The following is a 23704-nucleotide window of genomic DNA, read 5'->3' as shown; positions in this document are numbered from 1 at the left end:
CCCGCGCCTCCTGCATCGGCAGGCGGACTCTCAAGCACTGCGCCACCAGGGAAGCCCAAGCCCTTCATTTTTAAAAGAAGGTCTTCTACCTATCAGGCACAGAAAAATAATTTTGAAAAGAAACTTATTTATAACTTCCTTTATTAAATTCCTCTGTTCCTGATTTCTGCTATAGCTAAAGAAATAAGATTTTACTAGAAGTCAAGTGAAATTTTCAGTGATTTGATTAAATACAGTATAATTTACATGGTCTGTCTCAGCAAACAAGGCTATTCTTTAAGAAGGGTTTCTAATAAAATAGGAAGACATCTTTTCTTCTTACACTAGAGAGGAGATAGCATAGTAGTTAAGGGGATAGAATTAGAGCTAGGCTATCAAGTTCAAATCTCATCTCTTGTGCCCCAGTTTCTTCTGCTGTAAAGTGGGGATAATAATAATTCCAACCTCTTCTGGTAGTCGTGAGGATTAAATAAGTTAATGTATATAATATATGTAGAACAGTGCCTAGCATTTGGTAAGTGCTATGTAAATATCGGGTATCATTTTTTTGTTACATGTTATATAGCTTATATATGTGTCATCTATTATAATTATCAGAAGTTTCCTACAGTAGACTTTCCTGCTACTTAAAATTATAATTAAGAACTTTTATACTCTCAACATTTAAAAAATCATGTTATAAAGTGAGAATGCTGCTCGCATTGTGGGCTGGGAAGGCTATTCCATCACCTCATCCTTCACCTCATTTCTTAGAGGAGAAAACAAATAGATGCCTGTTGTGTATATCCCCCTTAATATACATACACCTGATAAATTTGTAAGTCTACTCTTATGTGTATGAATAGAGAATAGCTATATAATAGATATATGTTTCCTATAACATTATCATAGACTATATAACATTTCTAGGAAATTAGATAGGGTCTGGTTACCTTGGGAAATAAATATTGAACCTGAAAAACATATTCCCTTTCCTGGATCATTTATATTTAGAAATAAAAATGAATTTTGTTCACATACTTGAAATGTCAGTAACACCAAAGCTGCATATATCTCTTGAGTTGGTTTTATGTTGACACAACAAATATGAGGAAGGTTTAAACATTTGCACATAAACATTCATTAACGTTTAAACAGAAATATTTATTAACTTTCCATTTATAGCTGAATTTTTTCATCTAATTTATTTCTAGTGAATTTGTTTACTAGAAAATGAGCTCACAGTTATGAATAGATGATGGAAGGAGGTTAATTATCTTGATGGTGTATTAACACAAACAGGTATTTTACTACCCAACATTTTTTAAACTTCTGAGTTACAGGAATTGATAACAATAATTTGTTATTATTTTTATGTAATAAATCTGTAACGGTATCAAGGCACTGTGCTTAGGAGATACACAGTCATCACTAAGTTATGTCAGTTTTGTTTCTGTATTAGGAGAGATGTAAGATTTTCTGCACCTTTGACAATTAATAATGACCAGAAGTCCCTATTTCTTAGCTAACTTGATCATCAAAAATTGGTGTAAGGAATTAAATTTGTTTGACAAGTTGTTTCTCTTTTCCTTTTTTAGTGGATTAAACAGACCTCCAGAGAGGGTGGAGGGAAGAGGGTAACGGAGATTCTATTGTCGCCATGATAAAGACAGTTTAGGGGGGAAATTGGGGAGAAATTAACCAGAAACTCAATAAGTTGGAGAAAACCATTCAAGAATATCTCTAGAAATTCTTTGCTGTGAGAAGAAGGTGAGGTAGTATTTCACCCTTTTTTTTTTTTACAGAAAAAGTTGTCAAAGTCTTGACCAGTTATCAGCTGAAGTTAGCCTTTCTCAGACTTCACTGGATCCAGGTCAGTCACAAGGAGATGGAAAACAAGACACATTAATCAGTGAAGGTAAGAAAAAAAAAAATCTATTTGAAAATTGCTTTTTCCTGAACTATACCTATTTTGGTTGCAGAGGATTGCTAAGGAATAATAGTGACATTTCTGTGAAGCATGCTAGGAATTAAGCTGCCATTATGATTAAAAATAGTCTGCTCTTGTTTTTTTCTCATGTTTGTAGCTAACCTTCTCGATAGATATTCTGTAATTGTTACCTTTATTTCCTCATTTCCTGTATTCTTGTTTACCCACTCCAGTTTGGCTTTTTTGTCTCTACCACTTATTAAAATGACTTTTATCAAGGTGATCAACCACTGCAGTAGTGCTGACAGCGGTCCTCTGTCTTCATTCTTTTAAACTTCTCAGCAGCTTTTCACCCAACTGATGATTTCCTCATTCTTGAGTCACTTTTGGTACTTCATTTTCTGAGTATTCTGAAAAACTTGGGGAATAAACATAAAAGAGTTTTTTTCCTGTTACTGCTTTCAGCTGTGTTTTAACCACCCCTCTTTCCAGTGGGTTGCATCTTCCTGAACAACATATTGATCCAATTTCATAAGTTTTCAGGCACTTTCAATTATATGATCACATTTGTTTCTAAGATGCGTCTAATCAGTCTGATCTTCATTTGCTTTAGAGTTTTTTTGTTTTGTTTGTTTGTTTGGCGGTACGCGGGCCTCTCACTGTTGTGGCCTCTCCCGCTGCGGAGCACAGGCTCCGGACGCGCAGGCTCAGCGGCCACGGCTCACAGGCACAGCCGCTCCGCGGCACGTGGGATCCTCCCGGACCGGGGCACAAGCCCGTGTCCCCTGCATCGGCAGGCGGACTCTCAACCACTGCACCACCAGGGAAGCCCCAGTCTATTAATTTTTAAACTTCAATAAAATAGCTGGTTCAAAATCTTTTCTTCCCGTCCCCCCCTCTCCCCCAGTATAGGTTAGATCTCTTACTCTAGCACTTTGGATTGGACAACTGGTGCTGATATGACCTCATGCTCACATATTTTACCTCTCCTTCTTCCCAGTTCCACACCTGCTGGTGTGTGTGAGGGCTAAGGAAAGACAACAGTTCCTTACCTCAGAGGAACCTGTATTCCTCTATGCCTCCTTTCTTCTCTGTCTTCTCCATTGCAATAAATGACCACCGTAGGCATTATCTTAGACACTGCTCTTTCCCTTATAGCTGCAAGTCAGTTCATTAGCAAGTCCTGTCAGCTTCCCATACAACACGTGCTGTATACATTGATTCATCATCTCCATTACTACAACTCTAGTCTGGGCCACCTGGGTCAAGACTCTTGGATGGACTGCTTTCGTCTCTCCTTCCTGCCTCCTCACAATTCATTCTCCATGTAGTGAACAGTGATCTTTGAAAACATAAATCGGAATCTACTATATGCCCCCCTTAAAATTCTCCAGTCGCTCTCAGTGACAATCAGAATAAAATCCAAACTGCTTATCTTGGATGGCTTCCTTCATAATCTTGTCTTTACCAGCTTCTGCCTCATATCATACCATTCTTTTGTTTGTTCTCTACACCACAGCAAACTGACCTTCAAACTGTTCTTCCAAGCTGGTTTCTGCCTCAGCTATCTTTACACTTGCTCTTCCCACTGCCCTGAAACTACTTTCTTAAGGTCTTTGCATGGTAACTTCTTTATCAGGTCTCTGTACAAATATCACCTCTTTAAAGTAGTAGTTGTTGTTGTTGTTGTTGTTGTTTTTGTGGTATGCAGGCCTCTCACTGTTGTGGCCTCTCCTGTTGCGGAGCACAGGCTCCGGACGCACAGGCTCAGCGGCCATGGCTCACGGGCCCAGCCGCTCTGCGGCATGTGGGATCTTCCTGGACTGGGGCACGAACCCGTGTCCCCTGCATTGGCAGGCGGACTCTCAACCACTGTGCCACCAGGGAAGCCCTAAAGTAGTTTTCATTGGACACCACACCTTAATTAACCACCCATGTCAATGCCCACCCCATCCCAGGCACCTTACCATATTGCCATACATTATATTATGAGTCTTTGTCTATAACTCCCCACTAAAATAGAATCTTCATGAGGGTAGGGTATCTTATCCATATTTTCGCCAGCATATTATTAGAGTCTGACACATAACAGACAACCGTTAAATATTTGTTGATGGAATAAGTGTATAATGAATAACTGTCATAGAATATGAGGAACAAGTTACAGGTAGTATAAAGTAAAAATTCAGTTAACCACAAGTCTCAGGCAATGGGAAAATTGTGATAAGATGAATTCTGCTTCCTTTAAGATGGTTGTTGAAATGTTCTCAAAGGGCCTTAATCTGTTTTACTAGCTTAGTAAACAGTGTATATTGACTACAGATGAATCTTTTTTTTGATGATGTGGATAATAAAAATAGCATATTAGAGTGTCTTAGTGGCACTAATGTAAATAGGAAAGAGTAAACTGATTGTCATTATTTAGAATATGTATATTTAAAAAAACTAATCCATACTATGAGTGGATTTCTTTGTGATGACTTTACATATAAAAATACATTTATTTAGGATTTTAATCTAATTTCTAATTATATGCATTTTAATATCAAGACAAGATTAATAGTGAATATTTTTATACTATAAAAACAAATGTGGACTTCCCTGGCAGTCCATTGGTTTAGACTCCACGCTTCCACTGCAGGGGGCACAGGTTCGATCCTTGGTCGGGGAGCTAAGATCCTGCATGCCGCGTGTCATGGCCAAAAATAATAAAATTTTTTTAGAATAAACAAATGTATGGAGGAGGAGGGAGGGATGAATGGGTAGAACATACAGAATTTTTAGGGCCATGAAATGGCTCTGTGTGATACTAAAATGGGGGATACATGTCATTATACATTTGTACAGCTCACAGAATATACAACATTAAGAGTGAACCCTAATAGGGACTCTGGGTGATAATTTTGTGTTCATGTAGGTTCATCCATTGTAGCAAATGTACACGCTAGTGGGGGTGTTAATAACGGGAGATTGTGCATGTGTGGGGGTAAGAGGTATATGAAAACTCTCTGTACCTTCATGCTCAGTTTCTTTGTGAACCTAAGTACCCTAAAAAAATAAAGTATATATACATACATACATATATATATATATATATAAATAGAGTACTGGCTTTAAGAATTCAAGCTGGTTCTTCAAAAAGGTAAACAAAACTGATAAACCTTCAGCCAGACTCATCAAGAAAAAAAGGAAGAGGCCCAAATCAGTAAAAATTAGAACTGAAAAAGAAGTTACAACTGACATCACAGAAATACAAAGGATCATGATAGATTACTATGAACAACTCTATGCCAGTAAAATGGATGACCAAGAAAAAATGGACAAATTCCTAAATGTACAATCTGCCAAGACTGAACCAGGAAGAAATAGAAAATAGATGAATTACCAGTAATGAAATTGAATCAGTAATTTTAAAACTCCCAACAAACAAAAGTCCAGGACCAGATGGATTCACAGGTGAGTTGTACCAAACATTTAGAGAAGAGTTAACACCTATCCTTTTGAAACCATTCCAGAAAACTGCAGAGGAAGGAACACTTTTGAACTTACTCTATGAGGCTAGCATCATCCTGCTACCAAAACCAGACAAAGATACCAAAAAAAAGAAAATTACAGGTCCATATCCCTGATGAACATAGTTGCAAAAATCCTCAACAAAATACTAGCAAACCAAATCCAACAATCCATTAAAAGGATCATACACCATGATCAAGTTGGATTTATCGCAGGGATGCAAGGATTTTTCAGTATCCACAAATCAATCAATATGATACGCCACGTTAACAAAATGAAGAATAAAAACCATATGATAATCTCAATAGATACAGAAGAATTTTTTTTATAAAATTCAATATCCATTTATAACAAAAACTCTCCAGAAAGCAGGCATAGTGGTAACATACCTCAACATAATAAAGGCCATATATGACAGACCTGCAGCTAACATCATACTCAGGGTGAAAAGCTGAAAGCATTTCCTCTAAGATCAGGAAAAAAGCAAGGATGCCCACTCTCACCACTTTTTTTTTTGGCTGCGTAGGGACTTCGTTGCTGTCGTGGGCTTTCTCTAGTTGCATTGAGCGGGGGCTACTCTTCGTTGCGGTGCTCAGGCTTCTCATTACAGTGGCTTCTCTTGCTGTCGAGCATGGGCTCTAGGCTCACGGGCTTCAGTAGTTGTGGTGCGCGGGCTCAGTAGTTGGGGCGCACAGGCTTAGTTGCTCCGAGGCATGTGGGATATTCCCCGACCAGGGATCGAACCCGTGTCCCCTGCATTGGCAGGCGGATTCTTAACCACTGCACCACCAGGGAAGTCCTCTAGAAATTTACCTTGAAGATATATACTTAAGTAGTACAACTATGTATGCACAGGGTTATTCTGCCCACTTAGTATTCATTCACATTCTGTACTTTTCCCCGATTATCACTTTAAGGAATTTCTCTAGCTACCTCCTTTTTAAAATTTAACTTTTTATTTTGAGATAATTATAGATTCACATGCAGTTTTAATATATAATACAGGGAGATCCATGTACCCTTCACCCAGTTTGCCTCAGGGGCAACATCTTACAAAACTGTAGAACAGTATCACATCCATGGAACTGACAGTACAATCCACTGATTTCACACAGATTTACATGTACTCAGTAGTGTGCATGTTTTTAGTTCTGTGTAGTTTTACCACATGTGTAGGTCCATGTGTACCCCACCATAGTCAAGACATGGACAGTTCCATCACTACAAGGATCCGTTGGGCTTCCTTTTTATAATCATACCCACCTCCTTCCCAGCCTTGCCCTATCTCTGCCCCTTCCCTAACCCATGGCAAGCACTAATCTGTTTCCTATTACTGTAATTCTGTCATGAAATTATGAAGAATATTATATAATGAAATCACGAAGAGTGCTGAATAAGTCAGATAGTATATGGACTGTTTGGATTGGATTTTTTTACTCAGCATAATTCCCCTGAGATCTTTCCAAGTTGTTATGTGTATATTCATTCCTTTTTTATTGCTAAGAATCTTCCATGGTATGGATGTACTATATCATTTTTGTTTTGTTTCTGAACCAGTCACTGAGGAACATTTGGGTTGGTTTACATTTGAGGGCTGTAAAGCTGCAAATATTGGCTGAATGTTTGTGTCCCCCTAGATTCATATGTTGAAATCAAATCTCTAGTGTGATAGTATTAGAATGTGGGCTTTGGGTGGTGATTAGGTATGAGGGTGGAGGCATCATGAATGGGATTAGTGCCCTTAAAAAGAGGCCCCAGAGAGCTCCTTTACCCCTTCAGTCATGTTAGGACACAGTGAGAAGACTGCTGTCTGTGAACCACAAAATGGACCATCACCAGACAGTGAATCTGCAGGCACCTTGATCTTGGATTTCCCAGTCTCCAGAACCGTGAGAAATAAATTTCTATTGTTTATAAGCCACCCAATTTATGATATTTCTGTTATAGCAGCCCAAAGGGACTAAGCTGCTATGAACATTTGTTTATAGGTTTTTGTGTGAACTTAAGTCTTCATTTCTCTGGGATAAATACCTTAGGAGTACCGTTGCTAGGTTGTGTGGTAGTTGCATGTTTAGGTTTTTAAGAACCTGCCAAAATATTTTTCAGAGTGACTGTACCATTTTGCATTCCCACCAGCAATATATGAGTGATCCAATTTCTCCACATCCTTGCCATCTTTAGGTGTTGTCACAATTTTTTATTTTTTTATTTTATTTATTTATTTTGCGGTACGCGGGCCTCTCACTGCTGTGGCCTCTCCCATTGCGGAGCACAGGCTCTGGACGCGCAGGCTTAGCGGCCATGGCTCACGGGCCCAGCTGCTCCGTGTCATGTGGGATATTCCCGGACCGGGGCACGAACCCGTGTCCCCTGCATCGGCAGGCGGACTCTCAGCCACTGCGCCACCAGGGAAGCCCACAATTTTAAATTTTAACCATTGTGATAGGTATGCAGTAATATCTCACCATGGTTTTAATTTGCATTTCCCTGATGTCAAGTTATGTTCATCTTTTCACGTGCTTATTTGCCATCTGTATCGTCTGGTGAAATATCTCTTCGTGTCTTTAACCTGTTCTCTAATTGAATTACTTTTTTTTTAACTGTTGAGTTTTCAGAGTTCAATAGATAATTCTAAAATTGATACACTCAAACTTGATGGGTAGAACTATATACATTTTTTCATGCTCTCGCAACATAGGTTACTCTTTCAAAAAATATTAACTCTTGAGGAAAAAAATTTTATTGGAAGTTCAGCATTTCTTTTCCTGGCCTTTTCTTATATTGCATTCCAGTAAAAATAAAATGAAACTTTTAAATTAAAAGACATTCATGACATCATCCCAATTTTATAATATTATGTATACCTACTTTTCTGTTTGAATGTAAGCTGGATGGTAAGTTCATTAAAATTTCTTTTGTGCTTTGCTGCACTGATTAAATTTTTATAATGAACATGTCATTTTTACAAACATAATAGATGTGTTTTCCCTTCTAAAAACAAACACAAGTCAAATACATCAAATGTATTAGAAGTGGTTAATTTAATGCTAGAACTGTAAATGATTATTACTTTTACATATTTTACGCATTTTTAGTTAAAAGTGTTATTAACATCTCCGTATGAAGAATCTTAAGAAATAGAGATTTGATACTTACTACTTGAAAAAAAATTTATCCTTGTACTGTAAAACTCGGTTCAAGCAGAAAAACCTTTTATGCCTTTACATAGTCCCTTACATTCCTCAAGGCTATATTTTAATGAATGGTATAGTAAAAAAGGTACAAAACAAAAAGCAATTTTATGTTCCTACTGATTATTAAAAGAATTTCAAAAAACTTTCGTAAGTTAAAATGCATCATAATTGTTGATAGGAAGGGTGAGAAGTTGTCATTTTTCTCAAGAAGCATGTATTAAGCCCTTCTTATATGACAAGCATTACGCTAGAAACTACTAGCAGCAACCATATTTCATCAACTCTACTCAGATGCCTTAGGTTTTAAGATACACTCATTTTAAAAAAAAAAAAAAAAAAAAAAAAGAAGGGGGGGGTGGGGAGGAAGGAATATGCCAACAATTAAACTATAACACATTGTCTCCATATCCTGTAGCACTTTTGTTTATCTTAAAAGATCTTTTAGACTTTTAAAGAACTGTTTTATTATAATTCTCATAACATAAAATTCACCATTTTATAAAATAAAATTCACCAATTTAAAGTGTACAGTTCAGTGGTGTTTAGCACATTCACAGTGTTGTGTATCCCTCACCACTGTCTAATTCCAGAACATTGCCAGTAAAGAAACCCTGTTGTACCTTTTAGCGTTCAGTCCCAGTTCCTCCCTCCGCCTCCTTTTGGGTAACTACTAATCTACTTTCTGTCTCTTTGGATTTGTCTATTCTGGACATTTCATAAAATGAAATCATACAATGTGTAGCTTTTTTTTTGGTCTGGCTTCTTTGGCTTAGCATAGTATTTTCACAGTTTTTCCATGTTGCAGCCTTTATCAGTGCTTCATTCCCTTTTATGGCCAGATAACATTCCATTGCATGGATATACCACAATTTGTCCATTCATCAGCTGGACATTTGGATTGTTTCCACTTTGGGGCTTTTATGAATACTGCTGCTATGAACATTCATGTACAAGTTTTTGTGTGAACTGTAGTTTTATTTCTCTTGGGTATATAACTAGGAACCAAACTGGCTGGATCTTATGTTTAACCTTTTGAGGAACTGCCAAACTATTTTTTGAAGTGATGGTACGTACCATTTTATAATCCCACCAGCAATTAGGGTTTGTTTCTCTATACCCACAGCAACACTTATTATTGTCTGTCTTTTAATATAGCCATCCTAGTAGGTGTGAAGTGGAATTCCATGGTTTTGATTTGCATTGCCCTAATGAATAATAATGTTGAACATCTTTTCATGGGCTTATTGGCCATTTGTATATCACCTTCAGAGAAATGTCTACTCAGATCCTTTGACCATTTGAAGATTGCATTGTTTGTCCTTTTATTGTTGAGTTGTGATAGTTCTTTTTGTATATTCTGGATGGTAGACCTTTATCAGATACACGAATTGCAAATATTTTCTCCCATTCTGAGGCATGTGTTTTCACTTTCTTGTTAGTGTTCTTTGACTCACAAAGTTGTAAGTTTTGACGAAGCCCTATTTATGTAGTTTTTCTTTTGGTTGCTTGTGCTTTTGGTGTCACATCTAAGAAACTGTTGCCCAATCCAAGGTCATACAGGTTTATACATGTTTCCTTTTAAGAGTTTTATGGTTTTAGGCCTTACATTTAGGCCTGTGATCCATTTTTAGTTAATTTTTTGTATATGGTGTCATCTGAGGTTCCAATTTCATTCTTTTGCATGTGGATATTGAGTTGTCCCTGGACCATTTGTTGAAAAGACTATTCTTCTCCTCACTGAATGGTCCTAGAACTCTTGTTGAAACCCATTACCCCTACATGTATGGGTTTATTTCTGGATTTTCATTTCTATTCTCTTGGTCTATGTGTCTGTGACAGTGCCGCATTAATCTTGCTCCATACCACACTGTCTTAATTACTGTAACTTTGTGGTAAGTTTTGAAATCAGGACATGTGAGTCCTACAACTTTGTTCTTTTCCAGGGTTGTTTCAGGTATTTGGGGTCCTTTGCCTTTCCATATGATTTGAGAATCAACTTGTCATTTCTGAAAAAAAGGCAGTTAGAATTTTGACCGGGATTACATTAAATTTGTAGATCAATTTGGGAAACATTGCCATCTTAACAATATTGTCTTCCAGTCCATAGAAATAAGGGATGTTTTTCCATTTACTTGACCTCGAGTTTTTTTCAACACTATTTTGTAGTTATCAGTGTACAGCTCTTGCATACTTCTGGTTAAATTTATTCCTAAGTATTTTATTCTTTTAGGTGCTATTGTAAATGGAAATGTTTCTTGATTTTATTTTCTGATTGTTCATTGCTTCTTTTAGACTTTAAGCATAGGGTTTAAAAAGTAATTTCACTCCTCTGTATCTGTAGAAGGGAAAATAAAAGTGAATTGAGTTGTCAAGAACTTCTTCGTGTTCAGAGCCCATCTATTCTGAACCATTTCTTAATCAAAATTTTCAGTAGCTGTGTCTTTCCTCACAGTATCATCCTCTGTTCCAACAGTGAACCATTTCCTAAAATAGTACTCCACTGCTGTAGGGATTTTCTTTCAAATTATCAACAAGTATCCTGCACATTTTTAATGCAGACACTTTCCTGTTTGCCTTAGTTTCATTTTCTTCCTCAGTTAGATCAGATGCTCCTGAAAGTTAAACAGTGTCTCTTCAGAGACCATAGGAGTTCCATGATAAACTGATGTTTGACATTTTAACAGAAATCCTGCATGATTCATGAATCAGTCACATCAGTTGCCTATGCTTCAAAATTTTTTATCTATTCTGAGGGGTTTCCTCTGCCCTCAGTTACATGCCTGGCATATGAATGAGCAGTTCTTTTGCGTATGTCACGAAGCTTCATCAACTTCCCTGGTTTTTCTCTTTATTACAGATTTCTTTTTTTCACAAGCACTTTTATGCTGTTTTACAAGAAATTATGAATTGCACTGATTCCTGTAATGGTATTTGTTTTACTGATATGAAACTTATATCCTGCTGTTTGTTTTCATGCTTTCCTATGAAAAAACTCTTAATTTTAAGGGCAAATTATACTACAATGTTTTTGAAGGCATTTTAAGCGACATATAAACACAAGTAACTCAAAGTGATATCAGTACGAATACCTGTGACCAAGTTCATGTACGTTCATGCAAAAACAACTATGTCACAGCTCCCTCTTGGCTACCTACAACCACAACACACATTGGCTCTAATATTTTGAAATTCTATTGCATAAAATGATGACCACCCATTTTCTTGACTGTTGTTCTCAAAAAAGGTAACGTCGTCCTTGCACAACAGTTTAATGTAATATTTTCTCTATATTTATGGGTATATGATAGTGGCTAAGTAATCTCTTTAGACATTGCTTAAAATTAGGATATGTATTTACTTCCTCTTCATTTCTTCATTGACCCCTTTCCTCCCTCCTTCAGACTTCTCTTCCTTATTATAATGTTGATGATCTCACCATTCACTTATCAGTTCTCATAATCTTTTGAATCATTCATGGCTCCTCCCACCTACATTTTGCCTTCACCAACTCCTACCAGTTTAACTTTCTGAAGATCTCTGCACGTGTTCCATTCTTTGTGTCCCTTATACTGCTAAAACATGGTTCAGGTAGCTGCCATAGCCTTCTTACTGGTTTCACTATATCCATTTTATTTCCCTCAAAGTCATGTTTCACAGAGTCCTCACGTATTTAAAATACAAACTAAGCATGTAATTCCCTTATGTAAAAGTCTTCAGTGGCTCACTTCCATCTAAGAGTACGATTAAGAATGTAGTCTCTGAATTTGAAGACTTGATTTCAAGTCACAACACAGATGCATTGTTAGGATTACAACAAGATCCTTTCCAGGCTCCTTAACATCAATCAACTCTCAAGTCTTCTGTGGCCTTTGTCTATTCTTCTAGTCTCATTTCTTGCTTGTAGCGCCCTGTACCTTGGGTGCTGATTCTTCCCTCTCTGCCTTTGTTCATGCTGTTCCTCTGCAGAGCCTCGTCTGATTTTTGCCTCCTTGGGCATATACGTCCATTAGGGTTCAGTTTAATGGTCACCTTTCCCCTGAAACTTTCGTAATTACCCGCCAACCCATACCTTCTGATTTGGTTTGGACACTTGTCCTTTGAGCTTCCATAATACCCTTTACTTATTATTCTTATACTTACTGCATTTGATTATAATTTTCTGCTTGTGTTTATTTCTATCATATACTAAGTTCCCTATGGGCAGGAAGTGAGTTTTATCACTTCAGGATAGAGGACACAGAGAATACCCAGTAAATTGGGCTGAATGGATGACTTCTCATTTAATAATGTGTGTATTAGTACCATCTGAAGACTTGTATAGTCCAGACTCCATATCAAGACATTTAAAACAAAATTGATCTTTCTTGGTATAAAACAAAAATCCATTTTCTGCTCCTGATGACTAACTTATTTCTGCTAGGAACTACCACTCTCCCAGCCGTCTGGGCTAGAAAGTTTCATTGACCCTGACAAGTTCTTTCCTCCTCATATCAGTAAATTGCTTTTAAAATATCACTATTAAGTCACATTTTAACATGCTTGTTATTTTTAATTGACTGTAGTAATTTTACATGCATTTAGGTCTATGCATATATGTATACATTAGCTGCTGTTGACATTGCAACAATATTGAAGAACATTTTGGAATAATCACCTGTCATCCTCTACCTTAAATGAGCATAGTTGTATAGCTGCAGTCACAATGAACATAACCATTTTGGATCCTTATGCACCTTTTTAAAATTTTTTATTTTTAAATGAAGTGTTGGAATGAAGCTTCTTTTTGGGTTCCTTGAGGGTGACACACTACCCTGCAGGCTCCATAGCATCAGTATTTTCAGAGGTCAGCTGTAGGTCTCTGAAGGCTGGCATCTGTAGATCCCCCCATGCTTTCCTTGCTATGCCACTCAGCTCTGCTGTATGGTTTGTTTCCTTAAGGCATAGCTGAGGACTTCATGTACCTTGCCTTCTTTCCCCACTCCATCTTTTTGTTTTGGGTAATTTCAAACCTACAGAAAAAGTGAAAGAAAAGGAGAATGAACACCTATATATGCTTTACCTAGATTTGCCAGTCGTTAACATGTTACCACACTGCTTTATCTTGCCCGTGTGGGCTCATGCTCCCTCCATTTACTCATGTATCTCTGTTTTCTGTTTTGCTCAACCATCTGAAAGTAAATTGCAGATACCATGACACTTTAAATACATCAGCATGTATCTCCTAGGGATAGGATGTTTTCTTACAAAGCCACACCATTATGACCTCAGGAAATTTAACCTTAGTACAATATTACCTGATAAGTATTGAATGTTATGATTTCTCCACTTTTCCAGTAATATCCTAGCTTTTTTTTTTTAGGTCCAGTCCAATCAAGGATCTCACAATGCATTGTTTTCAATCTCTTTGGTGTCCTTTCATCTAGCAGAGCACCCCCCAACTTTTCTTTTTCTCTCACTTGACATTTATATATTTTAGGCACCCAAGCCAGTTGTTTTGTTAAATGCCTGACAATTTAGATTTCTCTGATTGTCCATTGCTATCATATTCAGGTTAAACATTTTTGGCAAGAATACAACACGAATAATGGATCTTTTTCAGTATGTCTCATCAGGAGGTCACTGTCCTTTTTGGACACTGAGAGACCCTTATGAAAAAGATGGCCCCAATGTCCTTTTGACATCCTGGTAGTCTGTCACAGCTTCCTTGCTCTGTGTAAAACAAGATGTTCTGAGTTACTTCAGTATATTTCATGCCCACACCCAGGATCAGCTATTTCTCCAAGAAGTCCTGTTTCCTTACACTAGAAAATGATGCTAGAGAACATAATCTGGGCCATAGGGGTGCCTGTTGTGACTGAATTGGTCATTGTTTCTGACCCTCTTCACTAGACAGTTAGGAATTTTTCTTAAAGAAAAATGTACCTTAAATTTATCTTATTTTGTAATTCACACATAAGAGTCAAGGTTTCCATGTACTTGATTTTGTATTTTTATATCTTATGATGAAAATATTGGTTCCTAATTTATAGGAGCATAATTACTTATTTGCTTTTTTCTATTATATGTTTTAATTTCAAGCTAATAGTGTCCATATTACTAAAATAGGGTAAGTTAAAATAGCTTAAGATTTGTTCTTAATTATTTTATCTTGAGAATATATCCCAAAGCACTATGCTTAAACTTCACCTCAACTCTGTTCACTTCTACTTTCGTAAGTAACCATTTTTATTTATTTATTTATTTATTTATTTATTTATTTTTTTAAATAATACACAATGTATTTATTTATTTATTTATGGCTGTGTTGGGTCTTCATTTCTGTGCATGGGCTTTCTCTAGTTGTGGCAAGTGGGGGTCACTCTTCATCGCGGTGCGCAGGCCTCTCACTATCGCGGCCTCTGTTGTTGCGGAGCACAGGCTCCAGACGCGCAGGCTCAGTAATTGTGGCTCACGGGCCCAGTTGCTCCATGGCATGTGGGATTTTCCCAGACCAGGGCTCGAACCTGTGTCGTCTGCATTGGCAGGCAGATTCTCAACCACTGCGCCACCAGGGAAGCCCACCATTTTTATTTTTAATTTATCTTTCTATTGATCTTTAAAACATATGCAAATTCAAATAAATTCATATTCCTTTTTAAGATAAAAGGTAACATACTATGCACTATTTCGCACTTTTCTTTTTCCACTAAGTAGTACATTCTGGAAATCACGACACAGCAGTACATAGAGATCCTTCTCATTCTCTTCTACAGCTGCATATTACTCCACTGTGTAACTATGTTAGACATTTAGATTTAGTCTTTTGCAATTACTGTGTTATAATCTTGATATTTTAGAAATATGTGTAACCTAAGTATATACTCTCAAAGAACTGAAAACAGGATTCAAACGGATACTTGTGTGCCAGTGTTTACATCAGCATTATTTCCAGTAGTCAAAAGGTGGCAACAACCCAAATGTCCATAGAGATGAATGGAGAAACAAAACGTAGTATATACATACAATAGAATATTACTCAGCCATAGAAGAGGGATGAAGTTCTGATACATACAACACGGATGAACCTTAAAAAACATTATGCTAAGTGAAACAAGCCAGACACAAAAGGGCAAATGCTGTATGATTCCACTTAAAAGAATAAATCTAGGATGCAATTAGTAGTAAATCTCTTTAAAACATTACAGGTCAGTAATGAATTAGAAATTTGGGAGAGACTATCCAAAGCAGTTGAGTTCCTGGAGCATTTAGCAGGAACTCTAGAGCTCACTTTGGCCTGAAATAGGTCTCTAAACTTAGACATTAAAAGGGTTTTTGAAACATCTATATCTTTTGATCCTGACATAAGATGATAAAACATTTGAAACCTGAATGTGACAATTACTCTTCCACATCTTTTCCTAACCCGTTGTATTTTCCTGTATTTTTTAGTCAGCAAAACTATGAAGTTAACGTTGTCATCTTTTGGTACCTGTTCTCATTTTACAAAGGAAAGAATAGGCTCAGAGAAGATGCCTGTCCCCAGGTCACATAGCTGTAAAGAACACAGGAGTTCTTTCGTGTCCCAGTGCAGTTCTTACTGAATTATCATTAATTACATAATTATTTAATGAGTGTCTACTGTGTGCTAGCACTGGGAATATAATAATGAACACAACAAATTCCATGTCCTTTCTCAGAGTCTACAGTTAATAAAGGAGAGAGCCCCACAGTTATCATACAGTATGACAAAGTGGGTTAAAGTATTAATACGACAACTATGAGAACAGTGCAGAGGGACTGTTTGAAACAATATGTAATATTCAGAAACATCTGATATCTGGTTCAGTTTATACTTCTATAACCACATAAAACCTAAGCTTTCCATCTTCTTTGGAAAACCGCTAGTTTTCAAAGACCTTATTAGCCTTTCACAGCCTCAGACCAGCCACTTATCGCTGGTACTTGCACACTGTGGGTTGAAACTTAGCTCTGGAAAGAACCTGTTTTCCCCAGCTGCGGAAACAGATCTGCCATTCCTCCTTCATGGGCCTACTGAAGTCCAGCACTGTGTAACAGTACTCCTGATGCAGAGTAGGTGCTGAATAAATGTTTATTCAGTAAGTGAATAAAAACTTCCCAGATCAAGCCCTCCAACTGAATTGAAGCAATTCTGCTTCTGCTGTATTACATTACCTACATACGGATTTCCTGTGGCCTGGGCACTGGTACTGTTACTTTAATTTTTTGTTATTCTTTACTAATTGAATATGATCATATTCTCCAAAACAAGGTAAACTTTCTTGTTCCAAAACATCTCAAACTTCCATATCTAGAACTTTTACAAGAAGCACAAATATTCCCTCTGTACTGTTTTATAAGGGTACCATTGAAACTACTGAAAGGTCAAACATGTTAACATATAGGTGTTTGATTTTATAGTTAGATGTTTGTACTGTTTTGTAGAGTATGTAAGGTTTTAATGGTTTTAGGATCTTTTTGGTATTATGCTTCAAGGGAAATTAAATATTTGTTATTTTATCCTAATTTTCAGGTAAAGAAGATACTCCCTCATTACTTGGTCTCTGTGGGTCTCTAACATCAGTGGCAAGTTACAAATCTCTAACAAGCTTAAAATCTAATGACTACCTTGCAAGTCCTACAACAGAGATGACAAGTCCAGGTCTAACTCCATCCTGAAAAATTTTATGTAAAAGCCAAAAGTTTTTATGTTGCAAATGTTCTATTTATGTAAGTTTGACTGCTGGGAAAACATCTGGAATTTTATATTGCTCTGGCACATGTCTGGAATTCTGTCGCTTATATTAGAGAATTCAGTCCACTCCATGTAAATTTCTGAGTGAAAAAAAATGACTCTGCCACTTTTCATTTTAAAATTCCTATATTTGCCACTGAGGAAGTTTAAAAATGAATAGGCTTAAAAAAAACTTTCAGAGATCCTCTAAGTTAATATTCCATGGCAAATTGTACATATTTATTATTGAGCTGATTTTCATATATTTAAACGTGTCATAATTGCCAGAGACTGAGTTCAAGGTTTTATTCTAGAGACTTAAGCTAAGTATTTTCTTTTGCTCTTTTATTCAGTGATTAAATTTTCTAAGAATGAGTTACTTCATTTTTCATGAATTTCTTCCCAAGTTCTGATATTTAAATGCCTTGTCTTTAAAGTGAAGAGAAAGGTTCTTAGCTGCAGTTTCACAGTGGCTTATTCAGTTTTTCTTTATCATTTGGTATCAACCTAACATTCCACTTAACATTTTATAAATTTTGTAGGATGTGTCGTTAGGCAGTTACTAAAGTTGTTAGGGTCACAGGGAAAGTGTTTTACAGTATTTTAGACCATTAAGGTAAAGTGAATACATTTCTTGTTTTTGCTTTTCCAAGATTTTCTTAAAAGTTTACCAATTTCAAAATTGATCAAATTTATGTCTCATGAACTGGAAACATTTAAAAATGTAGAACAGATTTTGAAAAAGTATTTTATCAGGGAAGAGTTCAAGTTCATTTAAGGATCTGAGAAGCTTTTAAAGGATCAGTAGGTTAATCACCATACTTAACAATATGTCTGACATCCAGTGCTGTTTTTCTGCCTCGTATGCAAGAATGAATTGTGTCATACATGCTTTACAGCTTCTGTCATTAATCATACCATAATCTCATTTTAAAATTGATGTTAATGTTAAAAATTACTCCACTTCTACAGGTAAAAAATTAGTTTTTTTTTAAAAAGCCATGAGCTGTCTTTTAAATTTTTGCAAATTTTGGAACTGTACATTTGTCCCTAAAAATTCCACCATGTTGAAAGAGAAAATGTATGAAGTATATTTTCTGTAGTAAGTAATATGAGGAAAACATGATCAGCTGTGCCAAAGAAGTTTTTATACCTTGTTTACATGAAGAGGCTACTACAGTACTTATTGGGGACTTCATATGCTATTTTTATTTGTTAACAAAACATTACATTCAAACTTAGTAACTTTTACATATAGAATGTTCCTCCTAAAATATGTGATTGAGAGGAGACAAGAAGCACTTGTTACAGTCATTCTTTGTATTAGAAATGTGGGAGTGTGGTGGTTCTCTGAAATATTTAGAGCTTTTACGCTCATAATTTGGAATTTAAGATAATAAATAGTAACAAGGCTAGTCTTATATGTAAGATCATTCAAACAGTGTCATTTCAGGGACAAAGAAGGCCTGAAATCCCTTAAAATAAATTATCTTAGATGTACCAGAACATATTCAGAGCTTTATTCCTTTAGCTTGAGGCTTTAGTACTTGCAGTAATGCAAATATTGAGAAATGGTACCTTTATTCTTAATTCTGTACACATTATTGTGAGTGAGAGGTATCTAAAGCAATTTGTAATCAGCCTGGGGGAACAGAAGGAAGGTTTAAATGAGGACACTGGAAACCTTGGGAGGAGGGAATGAGAATGGTTAAGGAGGGGAACTTCAAAAATTTTAGGCTAGCCTTAAGCACTATTGCTGCTTTCCTAACAGCTATCAGAATGTTTAACTGCTTTCATTCATGGTCCACTCTCAAATGTCATTTATTATCCTTCAGTAATTAAAAAAAGAATCATTGTTAAATTTTTTCCATACATTTTTATAATATAGAAAGGAAACACAAGGTTCCATAATTGATCAGGTTTTTCAGATTTGCCTAATGTGTATAATAACTTGTGCATCTTAACATGCTGCTAAATGCAGATTTAAACATGACATCTGAGGATAATGACTTTTTCTCCTTTCTTGGAGCTCTTGGTATAAAATTCATCTGCTAATGTGACTTCAGGTTTCTACACAGTTCATTTCACACTAGTTATAGAGGTAGTTTGTTAATGTTTGCATGAGGTATGTCTCAATCTTTTAGGTGGTAGTGTTTCTTGTTCACACACCCTCCCCTAAATAGAATGCTGAACTATATGCTACTATTTCCATGTGTATTTTGTTGCCTTGATGTACGATACTTGTTGCATGTATATTAAACATTTTGTACCATGCAGTAGCAGTCTTATTTGTTTTCCTTGACAAAAAGTTACTTTATTCAAGATGTACAGTGAACTTTCGTTTCAACAAAAGTGGTAAGTGTATATCAACACCTAAAATACTAATATGAAAATGGTTTCGGAGAAATCCTCATTTCGTATCAAATTAAATACGTTTTATTTTTTTTTAAATGACATGATATGCTTTAAAGCTGACAACATCTGCTGAAGTGGTACAGTACAGTAGTGGTTTTGGCAGTGTTCTGACTTTATTATGTAACAACCATGTTTGTTTTCTCACCTGTAAAATGGAAACATCACCATCTTCTCAGCACCTGCCTGATGGCATCAGGATGTCAACGTTAAATAAAATCATACGTATAAGTTCTTAAGCGGTAAGTACCAAATACAGACTACTATTAATTATGATTGACAGAAACCTTAAAAATGCAAGTAGACTCAGCTGGTTTTTATTTAAGTCATCTTTATTAGATTTACATACAAGTTTTCAAGTGGTTAAAAATGTTTCTCAAATTTACAACTTATGTAAATTCTTTGTTAAATTTCCTGTTGTTGGTTACAGTTTCTAGTTTTGATAAACTAATACACTGGATTACCTTGGAAATGTCACATGACTGCTTTGAACATCAGGGCTCCTTATTTTTTTTAAACTAGTCCACTTTGCTCTTCTGTAAGCAAAGCACCTTGTATTTTGCTTTAGCATTTGTTTTTTTTCACTGATAGGAGAGAGAAGATAAAATTATACCAATGTCACAGTGGTACCTTTTAAAAATATATTTTAATCCAAACCTTTTGTTTTTAAATAGATCACCTTATTATAAGTCCCTTTTTCATACTGCCAGTTATTTTTCTAAAACCAAAGTTTCACTACACAGCACTTGGCCTTAACACGTGACACATTCTAGTGTTTTCTGTTCTATAGCTGTGCTAAACTGTGCTACCCTATTTTCTTTCAGTTAAAAGAAAATACTGGTCTTGGGGGAAAAACAAAACAGAACACAACTGTAACTTCTAAAGCTGTGCCAAAAATACTTGGCTCCCTGTTGCTTCTTGTTCCTCCTGTGGCAGACAAGGCCCCTTGGACTCCATTTCCAATCTTGTCTCCTACCTCATGGCCATATACACTCTCCGCTCAAGCCACTGGCGCTAAATACCACTGCCTGATTGAAGACTCCCAACCTCCAGGTATGTTTAATTGGATCGCATGTCCTAATCTTAGAAGCATTTCCTGACCAGTCCCTCCACCACAGGCTGCGGGGAGAATTCTTCAGCTCTTCCATCACTCCTTTTGTATACTTGTAGCAATCACAGCTGAAACCTGAAGGCCAGTGAGAGTATCTGAAATGTCATCTTATCTCCAGTGCTTTTTATACTGCCTACCACATAAAAGGTCTCAGTAAGTGCTGAATGATAGATTAAAATATAACAGCAGTAATTTATTTTTAAAAGTTCATTTTGGAAAAAAATTTTAAAGTGATACACTAAACTTTCCCACATCCCTGTAATTTGTGCCCCAGAAAAAAAGAGGTTAGGATTTAAAGTAGTCAAATGTGGCTAAATAAGCATAGTGAATAGTCTTCCTAGAAATAAAAGAAAATTTTACTTTAATTCTATATTACTTTTTTTAAAAGTCAAACGTGTATTATATGCAAGGTAGCAAACATGTAATACTTGCGTAAGACATTTTTCTTAAAAAATTTAAATGTGTATGTTAGAAATTAACATTAACAGAATGAAACTGTTTCCTTTCAGAAACATTACCAAGAACACAATTTGTAACCAAATGCTTTTCAGTTGCTACTGTTAATGCTTCTGGACCACTTAAGTATAGAGAAAGCTTCAGTTCAGCCTTCTTTTCATTCAGATACATTGCATGTAATGTATGTTAGAAAAACTGTAGGGAATTAGATTTATTTAAGTTATTCTAGTCATAAAGTAAGAATTTTTCACAACTGCCGTCAGTAGTGGGGTGGGGGGGAGGATGAAAATTTCCCTTCCGTTGTTTATAAATGACATTAAGTTGAAATACGTGACCGCTTTTTGAGAGTATTTCAAAACCTAAATTTTTCTGCCTTTTTCTACCAGTTATCAAAAAGCAGCATAGCAGAACCAAGGTAAATTTAAATTTAATACTGTTAAACATCAGTGTTCAAGATAAACTTTCATGTGTGTGTGTGTGTTTTATATATATGTGTGTAGTATAGCATTAACATAATGATTTTATATGAAAATATTTAGCTAGAAGCACAGTGATATTTTAAGAAAGCACAAAATATTTTAATGAAAATATAAGTCAAAGTTATAAATATATTTTTATGGATATATATGTTGCAAACTTAAGGTAACACAGGATAAAATAAACACAAAAGGTTAAATACAAACCCTACAGAGTTTATTTCTGGTGAAACATAAACAGTTTTCTGCTATATTAGAAAATACATTAATTCCTCTACCAACACTAGAGATTTGTCACTTAAATATATTACTCTATTTTAGGGAAAAAAATGCTTCACATTTTCATAAAATTCACATAGACTGCAATAAAGTGCTTTTTCTCCCAGGATACAGATCCTGAGCAAAACAAAAATATTAAAAAAGAATATTGTTTCTTGTCTTGAAATCATATCCTTTTTATTTCGTTCTTACATTCATTAAATTATTTAGGCATTAGCCTCCAGTGACCAAAAGCTCTTTCTTCAAGGAAACTGCTGCCTGTTTAGTTCTTGGTCTAGCATACTAATGTGAGATGTGTAAAATCAAGGGACATTTTGGAAATATTCTGTGACTGATACTGTAGTAATAGTCTCAATTTTGCTAGAACAAGCCAACAGAAATGACCTAGAGAACTCCACAAATGGTAATACTTACATTACAGGACAGCTGAAACCAGAGGCCCTTCCTGTGCTGACAGAGCATTTTACTGGTCTGAATATAATGTGGTTTTCCACTGTACACCCAAGTTTGACTGAAGTGAACATCTGATACAGGCAGTAAAAGCTCCCTCTCTCTTGCAGAGACAGTAGATAATACAGGGTCTTTATAGTCATCAAAAACAGCAGCATCAATATCATACAAACTAGTATATTTTTGGTTCATGAAGATAAAATAACCATACACCTCTGATCAGAGAAATCCTAATATTCATAAGGCCTTAGAACAGTAACAAGGTAAAAAAACAAAATACCAAATGCATGTGAATTTAAAAAAATAATAGGTAATATGTGGTATATGTGAATAATGTTATCTGAAGACTGCCTTCCATTATCTACTTTGCTGAAATACTTAACTATCTATGTCCGTGATTTAAATGTGTATAAGATTTGCGAATTTTTCTTTTAGACTCTGTACATCATTCAGCACACAATTCAAAGTGTTCTGTTGTCTCTGACACACTCCCAGTAGGATTAACTTAAACCAAGATTTGTATCAAACTCTGAGATTATTGCTTTCAGTGTAGAATAATTCTTCTTTTCTTTACAAGAATGCTCAATGGTTATGATTTCTGGAATATCTTTTTCAAAATCTCAAAAATTAGGATAAAAAATTTATTTAAAAATTAGGATTATGATTTAAATGCAAAGTAGAAATTTTATTCATTTAAATTATAGATAAGAAAGATATAAAACCACTCTAAGATAATGGTGAAAAAAAGCTCTTGTCTAAGATTCTCCATCTTATTATTTGGTCAATGGTTGTTATTTCAGGTTGAAATAGCATCTCTAGTATTGCTGTCTTCGAGCATTTTGTTTCTGGAAAAAAGACTTTCCAAATTCATATGTACTGATCATAACAGCACAAGCAGGAGCAATTTTAATTAAACGAGGAATTAGGCCTGAAAAGAGAATAGAAAAAATTCACAACAAATTTTACCTTATTTTTTTAAATGTAACTTATTTGGTTTCGTTCTGATAGCTATCAAAGTAAGTGAAGTGATAGATGAAATACTGCCCCATAAACTGTTGTCAAAGAAGAAGCCAAACTGCTCACTCCTCACCTCCTCTAGAAATATCAATAGTAAATCTACTGTTATTTAACATTTTTAAACTTTTATAGCAAAGATATTTAGGGAACTAGTAA

General features: G+C 35.7%; 2 protein-coding genes across 6 annotated transcripts in view; one reads left to right on the top strand and one right to left on the bottom strand.

The window, feature by feature from the left end:
* Window positions 1-19621, top strand: part of RUNDC3B (RUN domain containing 3B) — a 150294-nt gene extending 130673 nt beyond the window's left edge. The window contains exons 10-11 of one of the 4 annotated variants that reach the window (XM_007447466.1): window positions 1785-1897; window positions 17147-19621. In XM_007447466.1, the coding sequence (XP_007447528.1) occupies window positions 1785-1897; window positions 17147-17292 (259 nt within the window). In that variant the 3' untranslated portion in view covers window positions 17293-19621. The remainder of the gene's footprint in view (window positions 1-1784; window positions 1898-17146) is intronic. The other 3 variants (XM_007447465.1, XM_007447467.1, XM_007447464.1) reach the window with 3 other exon arrangements.
* A 3067-nt stretch (window positions 19622-22688) lies between these two features.
* Window positions 22689-23704, bottom strand: part of SLC25A40 (solute carrier family 25 member 40) — a 55681-nt gene continuing 54665 nt past the window's right edge. The window contains exon 12 of one of the 2 annotated variants that reach the window (XM_007447462.1): window positions 22689-23459. In XM_007447462.1, coding sequence (XP_007447524.1) covers window positions 23347-23459 — 113 coding nt within the window. In that variant the 3' untranslated portion in view covers window positions 22689-23346. The remainder of the gene's footprint in view (window positions 23460-23704) is intronic. The other variant, XM_007447463.1, reaches the window with a different exon arrangement.

This window comes from Lipotes vexillifer, unplaced genomic scaffold (genome assembly GCF_000442215.2).
Source record: "Lipotes vexillifer unplaced genomic scaffold, Lipotes_vexillifer_v1.1 scaffold474, whole genome shotgun sequence".
NCBI lineage: Eukaryota > Metazoa > Chordata > Mammalia > Artiodactyla > Lipotidae > Lipotes > Lipotes vexillifer.
The sequence above is the reverse complement of the archived record's forward strand: the minus strand, read 5'-3'. Positions and strand labels throughout refer to the sequence as shown.